The sequence below is a fragment of the Eumetopias jubatus genome, unplaced genomic scaffold (genome assembly GCF_037043125.1).
Source record: "Eumetopias jubatus isolate StellerSeaLion01/CBP00866 unplaced genomic scaffold, mEumJub1_p1.0 scaffold_6, whole genome shotgun sequence".
Classification (NCBI taxonomy): domain Eukaryota; kingdom Metazoa; phylum Chordata; class Mammalia; order Carnivora; family Otariidae; genus Eumetopias; species Eumetopias jubatus.
Window position 1 is genome coordinate 9788584 of NW_028274812.1, and position 13918 is coordinate 9802501.

At 41.1% G+C, this 13918-nt stretch overlaps 2 protein-coding genes across 4 annotated transcripts in view; one reads left to right on the plus strand and one right to left on the minus strand.

The window, feature by feature from the left end:
• Positions 1–751: 751 nt before the first annotated feature.
• Positions 752–9963, minus strand: GTF2H5 (general transcription factor IIH subunit 5). Of its 2 annotated transcripts, none has more exons than XM_028103199.2 (3): positions 9907–9963; positions 9006–9078; positions 752–1709 (listed from the first exon to the last, which is right to left on the minus strand). In XM_028103199.2, exons 2-3 carry the CDS (start codon positions 9038–9040, stop codon positions 1529–1531), a joined length of 216 nt encoding a protein of 71 aa, XP_027959000.1. In that variant the 5' UTR covers positions 9041–9078; positions 9907–9963; the 3' UTR covers positions 752–1528. The 2 variants fall into 2 exon arrangements, with proteins under 2 accessions (XP_027959000.1, XP_027958999.1); XM_028103198.2 differs by lacking the exon at positions 9907–9963 and adding an exon at positions 9696–9900.
• A 95-nt stretch (positions 9964–10058) lies between these two features.
• The window catches only part of SERAC1 (serine active site containing 1), a 61191-nt gene continuing 57331 nt past the window's right edge, over positions 10059–13918 (plus strand). For both annotated transcript variants that reach the window (XM_088023817.1, XM_028103417.2), the window contains exon 1: positions 10059–10181. The gene's annotated coding sequence lies outside the window, so the exon portion shown is untranslated. The remainder of the gene's footprint in view (positions 10182–13918) is intronic.

Below are 13918 nucleotides of genomic sequence, written 5' to 3' on the forward strand. Positions count from 1 at the left end.
GCCCACATGATGAGAGGAAGTGAAGTGAATGATGTAAGCATCGTGACCGGTCGCATTAGGTTACTGTCAACCTTCTGACGACAGTGAGAAGGAGAATCATCTGCTTCTGGACCTTGGTTGCCGGTGGAAAGTGAAACCACGGATAAAGGAGGACCTACTGTACCAAACAGTGGAAGTGTCCAGCTTGTGTGAGTGAGTGAAAATGGTACACAGGTACTTTGAATAAGCACACCATACGAGGGAGGAAAACTGCATTATGGCGTCACAAAAGTCCTCTTCTCTCTTAGAAAATTCGCATCACATGAACCCATCCTCGTTAACACTATCTTCAGGAAGGGAACCAAAGCTCCTATCAGTGTTATTTCTGCCTCCAAAAAATCATAAAACCATATGCAATATATCTTAACCCAATCATCCCGCTTCCCACAAGACTCACTTTGTTTCTATCTGGTCCTCCTTCCCTTTCTTTAAAATTGCAGTTGATACACAATATTCTGTTAGTTTAAGGTGTATAACACAGTGAATTGACAATTACATACATTACAAAACGCTCACCACAGTATGTCTACTCACCATCTGTCACCATACAATGTTACTACAACATTATTGACTATATTCCTTATGCTGTACTCTTTCTACAGTCCTTATTTCTTTATAAAAAGAGTTTAAACGGATTCTCATGTGGAATAAGGCACAAATAAAACAGATTTTTTTTTTTTTTTAAAACAAAAGAACACTTGTCCTGATGGGAAAGGAAAATGTGACCAAAAAAGTTTGAACAAGTTAAAGATGAAGCATGCAACGTAACATGCCCATTGGTTATTTCTAATCTTCTACACGTGGGGCCTGAACTCACGACCCCGAGATCAAGACCTGAGCTGAGATCAAGAGTCGGACGCTTAATCAACTAAACCACCCAGGCGCCCCAAACCCTCTGTACTTTTAAAACACTGTATTTTTAGGGAAATGCAAAGTGTAGTTTACACTAATGTAACATGGTTCTCTTCCCCATCTTCTTCACCAATAGAGCTGGCCACTATGCAGATATTATTTGCAAAAACATAAATATTACCAAAGGTCCCACTTTGGCATGTTTAAGTAATCAATCTGTGAAGTTTCTAATTAGATCAGAACAAACCACATCCACACTATAAAATCCCACATTAACAGGAACAAGCAAAACAAACACCTCGGTTAAACTGATAAAGGCATATTCCATTATATTCTTAATGTGTTAAATTGGTATTCAAAAACCATTTACATTTATATTTTAATGTAGGATAATAAAAGCCAAATTACAGACAACATTGAGGTTTTTTTTTTTTCTTTTTTTAAATTCTAGGGTACATGTGCTGGGGACAAAAACAAGAAAATCAGTTCAGGGACTTTTTTCTGAACAAACGACATCACAGGTTTCCCATGATATGTGCCTAAGCCGCTAAGTCTCATCTGTCACACAGGACACTGAAGGGTGACCGTCTCTCACATTTGTTACTTGTAATTCCTAAGTGATCAATATTGAGTATCTTCACTTCTGAGTAAGAGAAAAAGCATTTTGGTCCATTAATTCACCTACTCGCTCCTGGAGGACGTTAACCAACTCTGCAATAACGAACACATGAGTGTCATCAATGTCTTGAATGATGAACTTCTTCCCTAAGGCATTTGATTCATCCAAGTACAGCAGGAACTGCTTCATGGCAGGGTCACTGCAGAGAGAAACACATGATAACCACTCACTGAGTTGTGAAACTACACCTGAGCAATGAGAATTGGGTATGCAGAATTTTTAGGGTAGCTTTAAAAGTTCTAAACTGTTACTCAATCCCTCACTCCCTCTGTCTCAAGTATTAGAACTGTTCCATCAAGTTTTAGAGAAAGAGGCCAATGATAAGATTTTAAAAGAGTAATTTGTCACTGACAAGTGAAAAAGTAATGTTCAGAGCTTTGTAGTTAATAGAGCCTAGAATCACAGCACCCTTAACTGATTTAAAAAATTAATTTCCTTACTTGCCCGTGACCATAACATTTAAGACGCCAATAGATTTCCACGACCTTGCCAGTGAAAAATTAATTTACAAAACCAGTTAAACAGTCACTGTGATAAAGCAGGGTGAATAGTAAAAGTCAGATCTGGATTCAATCTCAGTTTTATCACTTACTTGTGTGACCTTAATATGTACTTAATCTTCAATGCCACAAAATGAACCTACATGACAGAACTGTTAAAAAATTAGAGGAGAATAATGCCAAGGATAGTGTTTGGCTTGCAGTAGGTTCTCAAGTTTTTTTTTTTTTCTCCTCCTTAAAATTCTGAACTTTATTAAGTTTGAACTATCACTCAGAATCTTTAAAGGAAATCCTACCAAAATCTTGAGACTACTGAGCTCAAAGAAGAGACACAAATTTAATTCTATTTGTGATTTTTAGTTTGGAATGAATAAAGTCACAAGGAAAAGAGGGATATAATTTCTAGGATTTACATGGGGTGCCTGGGTGGGTCAGCTGGCTAAGTGTCCAACTCTTTATTTCAGCTCAGGTCATGATCCTCAGGGTCCTGGGAGCAAGCCCCATGTTGGGCTCCTAGCTCAGCAGGGAGTCTGCTTGAGGATTCTCTCCCCCTCTTCCCGCCCCCCACCACCAGCTCTCCCATACCTGTCTCTCAAATAAATAGATCTAAAAAAAAAAACCAAAAAAACAATTTCTAGGATTTACAGAAACATCTGTCATTAAAACCCTGAATCACAACAAAGGACACTCTTTAGACCTAATAAAATGTACAATAATGTGTTTAGCAAAAAATGAGGTCAGTGTAATTTCCTGAAAAGATTAAAAACAAGTTTTACTTTTTTCAAGTACAAACTAGGTATAAGTGAAGCTAACAAAGGTAAAGGACTTATTTCAATCACTAAATGAGTATGGTTCATGGTATATTAACTATTAATAAAGTCAAGTCTTCCTAGAGATGATTTTAATTATTTTCAGTAACTTACCATTACAATTTTATTAATAATTTACTAAACCATAAAATGTGAATAAACAAACAAGTCTGGGGCGCCTGGGTGGCTCAGATGGTTGAGCGTCTGCCTTCGGCTCAGGTCATGATCCCAGGGTCCTGGGATCGAGTCCCGCATCAGGCTCCCTGCTCCTTAGGAGCCTGCTTCTCCCTCTGCCTCTCTGTGTCTCTCATGAATAAATAAATAAAAAGTTTAAAAACAAACAAACAAACAAGTCTGCCCACATCAGAACTGACATAAATTTTAAATTTAGTTTCTAGTATGCCTGTTACCTTAAGTTCGGAACAATAACCTAGGTTTGGCAAAATTCAGTCATATTCTATGGTTGCAGTATGAGAATGAGCATTCTAATCTGCAGAATTGATTGGTTCAGAAGTAAATTTGCTACTTTACGCTTTATTCACTCATTCAGTAACTATTTATTGAGCACCCGTCATGTGCTAGGCACTACTCTGGTCCTGGGTCTTCAGCAGTAAACAAAACAAGTCAGAATCCTCCCTGTCATGGAGCTTATATTCTACTGGTAGCACTACGATCAACATGCACACACACACATACACACGCGCGCGCACATGCGCACGCACACAAAGTAGGGAAGTAGGATGAGAAATGGCAGGATGAAAGTGATAGGGTCTTGTAAGTTTAAACAGGGGAGGCAGGAAAGGCCTTACTGAGCAGTGACATCTGAACAAACAAGAGGCAGTAAGCGAGGCATGCAGTGACTCAGGCAAGGGCATCCTAGGCAGAGTGAAGAGTAAGGCCATGAGGCTGGAGAGGGGCGACTAAAGGGGACAGAGGTGGAAGATGAGGTCAGAAAGTTAGAGCTGGGCCAGATCACAAAGGGCCTTGGAGGTGATTTTAGCAGTTTGGCTTTTATTGAGTGACATGATTTAACTTACAGACTGACTTCAATTTTAAACGCAAGGATCATACTGCCTGCAGGGTTGAGAAAAGACTGGAGGGTAGTGAGGGCAAGGGTAGAAACAGGGAGACTGATTAGAAGGTGACTGTAGTAACCCAGGCAAGAGATGATAATGGTTTGGACCCACATGGTAACAGTGAGAGGAGGAGAAGTGTCTGGATTCTAGACATATGTTGAATGTAAAGCCTGCCTAACTTGCTGAGACTAGACTCCAGCTTTGAAGGAGAAGAATTAAGGAGACTCCCAACATTTTCAGTCAGAGCAAATGAAAAAGTGGAGTTGCCTTTTACTGAGATGAGGAGGAAGGAGGAAGAACAGGTTTGCTGGTAAAATCAAGAATTGGGTTTTAGGCATGTTACCTGTGAGATGCTTACTGGCACCCAAGTGAAGAAACTGAGTAGGAAAGCGGATAGACAATTCCGGATTTCAGCAGCGAAGTTCGGACTGAAGAGAAAAAGTCAGTCATCAAGCTCTGACAAGGGAATTAACACAGCTACAGAGAAGAGACCAAGGACCAAGACCCAGTCTCCCTAATATCAAAAGGTTAGGAAGAAAAGGACAAATCAGCCAAGTAGATTATAAAGCAGTGACCACTGAGGTAGGAAGAAAACCGAGTCCTGGAAGGTAAGTGAACAAAGGACATTCAAGAAGAGGAAGCGATCCACTGTGTCAGGTGCTGGTGACAGGAACAGTTAAAGAGGATTGAGACCTAAGTGCCAGGGGGACTCGCAAATGCGCTTTGAATCAGCACATTGGTGTTTTCAAATTTTGCCATTTGCATACTATCCTTGCTCATTTAGCCATCTCTTGTAACACCTGAGCTACCTATTACTTCTTATTTTTCTTTATATTGCCTTTAAATCAACTTTTAAGCTTAACTTTGCCTGGTATGAATCACCAGTCATCCCACTGTGTTTTTATCCTCAAATGAGTTAAACTGGTCATATAAAAACAATTTTTGTGTTCTCCCCCTCCCTTTTGTGTTCTACTACAAACCATCTTGAACCAGCACCATTCCCCATACCTGGGGAAACACTGCTAACTGACAAATGAGATACCTAGAAAGTGACTGGTGAGGCACTGAAATAACTACTTCCCTTATTAATCGCTTCAATTCAACTTTTTGAAAGGAGCAAGCGATTTGAGGCTGAATTCTCAAGCATGTACCTGAAATATAATTTATAACGATTCAAAAGGTCAAAGTTTAAGGGACTTTTATTATGAAACATTGAGGGAACTGGAATATCTTGCCTGAATACAGGGCTATTTATTCTACTTCCTCATGAAGAGATTCTATGGGAGAACCTCCTGGTAAGAGAGAAAAACAAAACCAAGTGCCCATAGACATACTTGGTTAAAGTCCTGGGATCAGGGCTAGTGAGCAAGAAAAAAAGGTCTTTGACCTGGAGATGTGAAGGTAGATATCAATCAAACTCCCTCCTACATAACTTGAGTTTAACCTCTATAAAACATGATTCTAAAAAGTATTACACCACAAAGGCTCTACCAGGATGACATAGTTAGATGTAAAGCAGACCAGAGACTTCACTGGTCACCTGCACAAAATTGTCAGCACTGTCCATCCCATCAGAATGATAGTCTTGGGGGGGGGAAGTGGGGGGATGGGTTAGCCTGGTGATGGGTATTAAAGACGGCACGTACTGAATGGAGCACTAGGTGTTATACGCAAACAATGAATCACGGAACACTACATCAAAAACTAATGATGTAATGTATGGCGATTAACATAACATAATAAAATAAAAAAAAGTAAAAAAAAGAATGATAATCTTGGCTCAGTCAATGGTAAACTATCCTTCCTGATAATAAATAGCTAACAGGTATAATTACTTAAAAATCTTAAAAGTATTTCTCCAAATTCTATATCTCCTGAGAACAGAATGTTTTAGAAAATTGTTATTGAACAATGAAATGGCTTTGTTTGCTTAGTTTATTTCCTTCTTACAAGCATTTTCCAAAGTGTTTTTGGAATAAGCGTATTGTCCAGCTTGAGATATAGTTACCTTTATTAGGGTCCAGCATATTGTAGGTGCTCAATAAATATTTGCAATGAGTAGGGTCTTAAGAGAAAGAAAGGGCCACCACAGGGGACATTGAGCTAACCAGAATAACAGTCCCAAGTTCCCAATATGACATACAATAGGTTTATTCTTAAAAAGACACGATGCTAAAGAAAATACTGGACTCAGACTAACCCCAAGCCCAGCTAAGTCAACCAAAATATGTATGATATATAAAATCACTGAACCTCTCCATGTCTTAGGGTCCTAGGTAGTAAGATGCTTATATATTGCAGGGTTGCTGGATTTAGAGAATACATCTAAAAACACTTTGTTCATGGTAGATACTCAAATGAAAAGCAATTAAAATGCCAAGAGTTTCTGGGTGTGTGGGAGGATACAGGTAGAAAGGTTTAAATTACCCATTTCTATCCCTATTAAAGGATTTGTTGTTCCAAAAATATTTTTGTTACTACTAGCCTGTGTATATGATATTCTAAGAATATGCATGCACACATTCTTTTTAAAAACTTAACACAATAAAGGGGTGCCTGGTCCTGGGATCGAGCCCTATGTTGGGCTCCTTGCTTATCAGGGAGCCTGCTTCTTCCTCTCCCTCTGCCTGCCGCTCCCCCTGCTTGTGCTGTCAAATAAATAAATAAAAAATCTTAAAAATGGGGATGAGAATACCCGTATCTGGGGGGCGCCTGCGTGGCTCAGTTGGTTGAGTGTCTGCTTTCGGCTCAGGTCATGATCCCAGGATACTGGGATTGGGCCCTGTCAGGCTCTCTGCTCAGTGGGGAACCTGCTTCTCCCTCTCCTCTATCTGTATCTCTCTCAAATAAATAAAATCTTAAAAAAAAAAAAAGGATACCTATATTTCATAGGGTTGTTGTGAGAACTGAGTATTACCATGTGCTTAGTATAATACCTGGTAAATGCTCAGTGTCATTTCATGAAGGCATTCAGACTTTTTATTTACCATTGTATTACACAATGTCATTGTCCCATATCACTTAAAAATGTTTTCAAATACTTTAATTGCTACATTATTTGATTATAAAAATGTCACAATCAATGCTTAATTTAGTGATTCGACATTTCAACATTTCCATTCAACACCTGGTGCTCATCACAAGTGCACTCCTTACTCCCCATCATCATCAGTTTGTTCTCTATAATTAAGAGTCTATTTCTTGCTTTTTTCCCCTCTGCTTGTTTCTTAAATTCCACGAGTGAAATCACATCGTTATTTGTCTTTCTCTGACCGACTTATTTCGCTTAGCATTACACTCTCTAGCTCCACCCTCAACACTTTGTTTTATTAGCACATTCAATTACCTACATTTTTTTTTTTTTAAAGATTTGAGAAAAAGCGTGTGCACGCACGCCAGCATACTCTGGGGTGTGGGGAGAGGCAGAGAGAGAGAGAGAGAGAGAGAGAGAGAATCAGAGAATCTCAAGCAGACGTCCCGCTAAGTGGGGAACCCTGACGCAGTAGTCCAATCTGAAATCTATTCCACTTCTCTACTAAAACAGTTCTCATTAAAAAAACAAACAAAAAAACCGAGGAAAAAAAAAAGAAATCGCTGACTTCTAGTGTGTCTTCATCTTATTCCATCTCTCATCACCACTGGACATGGCCCACTCACCTTTATGAAACATTCCCTCTTAGCTTCCCTCCTACATCACTGGCTCTTTTCTTCTTGTCTTTGTTGTGTCTGTCCAAACATTAAATCTGCACTGCTCACTACTGAGCACTTGAAATGTGGCCAGCCTGTGAGATGGGCTGTGAAAGTAAACTCCACACTGGATTTTGAAGCTGTGGTATGAAAAAAGACTCAGCAAAATTCTGAAATCTTAGTAAGAACTTTGAAGATTTAGAACATGTCAAAATATTTTGGACACACTGGGTCAAATAGAACATCCTAATTTCACCTGCTTCAATTTACTGTTAATGTGGCTAATAGAAGATTTAAGACTACATATGTGGCTCACATTGTATTTCTACAGGACAACGTTGTCCTAAATGCCAGAGTATCCTACAGTTTGGTTTTGCTCCTCCCCCAGCCTTGCCATCACAAACAAGTGCGGACTGAGCAAGAACTGGTCCAATAATTTAGTTTTTCAGACTATGTGATAACAAAGCCCTTAGTAGCTTGCTTTGAGGAATTCACTGCTACCCATTAAGGTCTCTAGCTTCTCCTATGAAATGTGTGCCTAGTTTAGACAATCTTCAACTGGCTCTTGATTTTTACTCTTTTTTAAGACCACAGTTTGTGATGGTGAAGACATAGGCAGACCTTAAAATTCTAGTCAGTCCCTGATGGTTGGAGGACAATACGAGCACTGTTCCTCTAAAGAGCGTTGATCTAAAAAATACACTGCCCCTGACCAAAACATGCTGGAAATACGCCAATTACATCAACTGGACTGAGACACTGAAATCTGGCACTAGGAAGAAACACAGCAATACAATCTGTCTCACCTGTTATATAAGAAAAATGAAGTTGAGGGCGCCTGGGTGGCTCAGGTGGTTGGGCGACTGCCTTCGGCTCAGGTCATGATCCTGGAGTCCCAGGATCGAGGCCCGCATCGGGCTCCCTGCTCAGCAGGGAGTCTGCTTCTCCCTCTGACCCTCCCCCCAATCATGCTATCTCTCATTCTCTCTCTCTCTCAAATAAATGGATAAAATCTTAAAAAAAAAAAAAAAAGAACGATGAAGTTGAGAAAGCTGAAAGACTTGATTCCTTTAGATCTTTTTTTTCTTTTAAAGATTTTATTTATTTATTTGACAGGGAGTGACACAACGAGAGAGGGAACACAAGCAGGCTTCCCACCAAGCAGGGAGCCTGATGTGGGGCTCGATCCCAGGACGCTGGGATCATGACCTGAGCCGAAGGCTGACCTTTAACGACTGAGCCACCCAGGCGTCCCTGATTCCTTTAGATCTTAAAACAAAATGAAAACATGGATTCTAGAGGTACATATACATCAAAATTAAATATGGAGATTTAAATTTCATTAAGTATCAAAACTACTAACCATTCTATTAGCACTCCTTTCAAGACGTTGACCATCTTTTCCCAGTCAGAAGGTGCAGATGACCTTTAAAATGCTAATAAAAAAGGTAAAATCAAAAAACATCAACTTTTTCAATATACTTTGGAGATTTGCCTCTTGAAATGAGGCAAAATATTAAATGTCACATTAAACATTTAAGTCTATGAAAAACAGGGCTAACATTAACATAGATATTCTGATTTTTAAAATTAAGATGAGTCTATTGGAATATTAATGCAGAAATCTTACTTGCAAATGCTACCCAAGTCAATCCTAATGAAAGCAAGCAACCTAACTCTACGCCCGCGTACCCAAACCAAGTTTAGAACACGAGTCACAAGATTTCTATTCCCACCCAGGATAATGATAAAAGATAAGATTCCGGGAGGCAAAAATCACAGAATGGTAGCTGTGAAAGGGATGGCGAGGACGACTATCTCATTTCACAGATGAGATGGAGCGAAGAGACTAAACCATAGCTCCGGGGGAGCGGGAGGGGGGCGAAGGGAGGGGGAAGGGAGAGAGGAAGGAGGGGGAGAGAGAAGCCAGGTCTCCAGATCTCGTGTTCTTTTACCACATAAATCAGGTTCCCCAATGATCTGCCCGAGGAGGAAAATATCCCACGCGGCGGACAACTTAATCCTTAAACTTCACCTGGGCGCGAGCCATTACCTCCCGTAATGAAATCCACGGTTCAATTACTGCGGGAAGCCTCCAAGCCTCTTCAGGAAGGGCCCCGAGAGGTGCCGGACACCGCCTTGTAACCCAGCACTTGGAGGACAAGCTTCTAGGACTTTTCTTCCCCTCCCCTCTTTCCTCGGGAGCCCTCGGTTTTCCATGCACCCCACTTTCCCCTCTCGCTGGGAGAGCCGAAACCACGTACCTCCACCCTCAAAACCAGCAGCACTTGGGCCTTGCCAAGCGTGCCTGCGCTGGCTACGTCATCGGTCAGCGACGCTCTTGTGGGTGGGGCACGCCGGCGGGAGGCGGAGCACGAGCGGGGTTGAGGGGGCGGGGCGGGGCGCGACGGGGGTGGTATCACATGCCGCCGGTGACCGGCAGGCGGGGTCCGGCTGGCAACCGCCGAGAAAGGTGGGCTTCCTGCCGCCTGAGTCAGCGGTGAGCGGCTGAGGGCAGGCCGAGTCCGCGTGCCGGCAGGTAGGAAGGGGAGCCCGGGCTCGTGGGGGTCGGGCGAGGGCTTCGGCGAAGTCGGCACAGCGGGGAGTGGGGAGGCGGCGCGGGGGCGCGGCCCCTGACACACCCGCTGACCCGCCGACCCGCAGCCGGGAGCGAGGGCCTCTCCGAGCCTGGGCCGCCCGACCATTCTTTCCCGGTCGCTGCCCAGCTCTGGTTCCTCCCTGAGGCCCCTAAAGCCCCTGCCGGTACCGTCAGCCCCCACTGGGTAGTCACGGAAAGGTGAGGAGGAGGAGTAAGAAACAGTCTCATTGAAATCGGAACCTGCCAGACCACAGCTTCTAGCTGTGACCCGAGGGGGTGCATAGATCGAATGCTGATAGGTTTTTAAACCCCGAACGGTCATTGTAAGACCCCAGAGGGTTCATAAAATTAATCCTTTCCCCAAATTTTGGTGTGTAGTCTAATAGAGCTCTCTCTTTAATTATTTTTACCGGTGGAGGTTTGAGGCTCTTGCTTAGGTTCTTTAGGTCATTGTACTTCCCAATTAAGCGAATGCTGCACATTACTACTTAATGTGTTTGTCATTAATAAACCCAGCTCTTATATTCATTTCCCTCTTCTTAGCCCTCAAATTTTTCCCTCTTTTTGGTTTCCGTATTGCTGGTTCTGCGCTCGCCCTAGGCATGGTTCTTACAAAGTGTCTTTTTTTGATTAAAATATTTTTTACAATTTTTTTAATTTAAAAAATTTTTTATTCAAGTATAAACAGAATGTAACATTAGTTTCAGGTGTGCTATATAAAGATTCAATTCTGTGCATTACTCAGTGCTCATCATTGTAAGTGTACCCTTAATCCCCTTCACCTCTTTCACACATCTGCCCATCCACCTCCTCTTTGGCAACCACCAGTTCTCTATATTTGAGTCGGGTTTTTTTTTTTTTTTTGGTCTCTTTTTTGTTTCTTAAATTCCACATATGAGTGAAATCTTATGGTATTTGTCTTTGACTTATTTCATTTAACATTATAATCTCTATATCCATCCATGTTGCAAATGGCAAGTTTCCATTGTATTTTAAGGCTGACAGTCCATTGCATACCCTTGCTTTATCCATTCATCTGTGGATGGACACATGGGCTGCTTCCATATCCTGGCTATGGTAAATAACGCTGCAGTAAACATAAGGGTGTTTATATCTTTTTGCATTAATGTTTTAATTTACTTTGGGTAAATACCCAGTAATGGAATTACTAGGTCATATGGTAATTCTAATTTTTTCTATACTGTTTTCCACAGTGGCTGCACCAGCTTGCATTCCCACCAACAGCGGACAAGGGTTTCTTTTTTCCACATCCTTGTCAGCACTTGTTATTTCCAAGTATCTTTTCTTTCCTCCCTGCCCCCGACCCTCTTGCATGCATTCTCCTCCTTGACCATCTCCTTGAACCTCCACTCTTGTGCCCCAGGTGCTGGCCTGAGGCCTACACATTAATCACCTGTGAGTAATCTAAGCACCTCTCAAAACTGAGCTAGTTCTTATCTTTCACCATTACTTCAAAACCTGCTTTTCTTCCTGTGTTTCTCTGAATCATCCAGGTTTAAAATCTCCGTCCATTTATTCAGCAAACATTTTTGTGCACCTGGTATGTGCCAGACACTGTTCTAGACACTGGGAATACAATGATGAACAGGCAGCCAATTACAGTGGGGGGAGAAAGCAAAATCAGTTAACAAGAAGGTAGATGGTGATGTAATAAAGAGTGATTGGGCTCTGGGGAAGAACCTGCAAAATAATTGCAGTATTTATTTGGAAAAGTAAATAAACAAATAGCTAAGAAAAGTTTGAGACAGAAGAGTAATGCTATCAAAATGTAAAACTACAGCATTTAATACAGTGTGGTAGTAGTATGAGACAGAACAATGGAACAGAATAAACATCCCAGAAAAAAAACAAAAGAAAAATGTGTGTATATGTGTAGACATACATATACATGCATTTATAAGGTAAGGGAAGAGATCACAAATCTGGGAAAGGGAAGTAGCACTCAATGGGGGGAAAATGGCCTTCAGGAAGATTTCTGAATTAAAAAATAACTTCTATGTACCATCAATAACTAGGAATTTTAATTTTCAAATAGGTACTATTCATACCAGTGTTCAAAGCTAAAGGTATTTAGAAATAGATCACACTGAAGCTGTATAGTGCTCTAGGGAGAAAATTATAATGTTTTTTGAAACACATAACAGAAGACCCAAGTAAATGGAGAGATACACGGTATTCATGGGTGGGAAGACTCCATATCATAAAGGTGTCAGTTTTCCCCAATTCTACAAATTCAGTGCAATTCTAATTAAAATTGTACAAGATTTTTCATGGAACTTGACATGCTGAACCTAAAATATATATGGAAATCCAAAGGACTAGGAATCACGAAAAAAAAAGAAATCAAATGGAAGTCCCTTCCTCCCAGATATCAAAACTTAATATGAAGCCATGATAATTAAGACTACTTAATTGTTGTGTTAATTGCTAATATTGGTTCAGGGATAGAAAAGTGGTCAGATGGAATAGAATGGAAAGCTAGAAACACACCCACATAAATATGGGAGTTTAGCATACCACTAAGTGGTCTTTTAAAACGGGAAAGTGTACCCTGTTCACTAAATGATATTGAAATACGTGGCATCCATATAGAATAAAGACTAAATTAGATTCCTATTACTGTCCATTCCCAGCAGTGATTTCCAGATGGATTGAAGACTTCAGTGTGAAGGACATCTATATAATATTTAGAAAAATATATAGGAGGCTATACTGTTTCCAGGAAAGATTTTTTTCACCTAACATAAAATTTACCGTTTTAGCTGCTTTTAGGTGTATAGTTTGGTGGCATTTATGTTCTTGTGCAGCTGTCACTACTGTCTATCTCCAGACCTCCTTCATCTCTCTGGGAAGGATTTCTTAAGTTACAAAAAGCACGTTGAGGATGCTATTGCATTATTCCAGGTGAGAGATGATGATGATTTCAACTAGATGTGTAATGGTAGAGACGAAGAAAGGCAGATGGGTTTGGGATGTATTTCGATGGCATTGGGCAGGAGCTGGACAGGGGGTGAGGGGAAAACAAGGAATCAGGCAACATTTAGGTGTTTTGCTTGAGCCACAAGACAGGTCAGTTATCATTTATCACCAAAAACCATTGGCCATTTGGTTGCAGTGGGGAGGATGCGTGGAGGAAGATTTCAGGGAGGAAAAAATAAAGAATTCTGTTTTGGACAGTTAAGTTTGAAAGATCTGTTGGACATTCAAGTGGAAATGTTCCAGTAGCTGTTGGATAGATGAGTCTGGAAAGATTGTGGCCGAAGGTACAACTTTGGGATCACTGGCATATAGATAGTTAAAACTGTGATGTATCAGAATCAGGCGTGGCTGCATTACAAAGAAAGTAGATGCTAATAAAACCTTAACTCTGCGTATGATTCCATGGGTAGGCAGGCCATAGCTGGTGTGGCAGCAGCGCCATGATCATCAGGGACTTGGGCTCCTCTTTCTTGCCGTTCTGCCTTCCTTAGCATGCTGCCTCGTGGTTGAGATGGCTGCTTTCATTCCATCTGCCACCTGCTCATAGCAAGGGGGAAAAGGAAAAGGTGAAGAAAAGCACATACTGTTTTAAGGACACTTCTAAGAAGTTGCATGTGACACATCCGCTTAGAGCCCATTAGCCGGTTTCTAATCAGCGGTCACACTTAAGTAGAGGG

Coding starts and splice junctions, on each gene's coding strand:
- GTF2H5 (XM_028103199.2), bottom strand. CDS start 9,040: ATGGTCAACGTCTTGAAAGGAGTGCTAATAGAATG. Junction 1,710..9,005: donor AAAGGAGTGCTAATAGAATG/GTTAGTAGTTTT, acceptor TTCTCTCTGCAG/TGACCCTGCCATGAAGCAGT.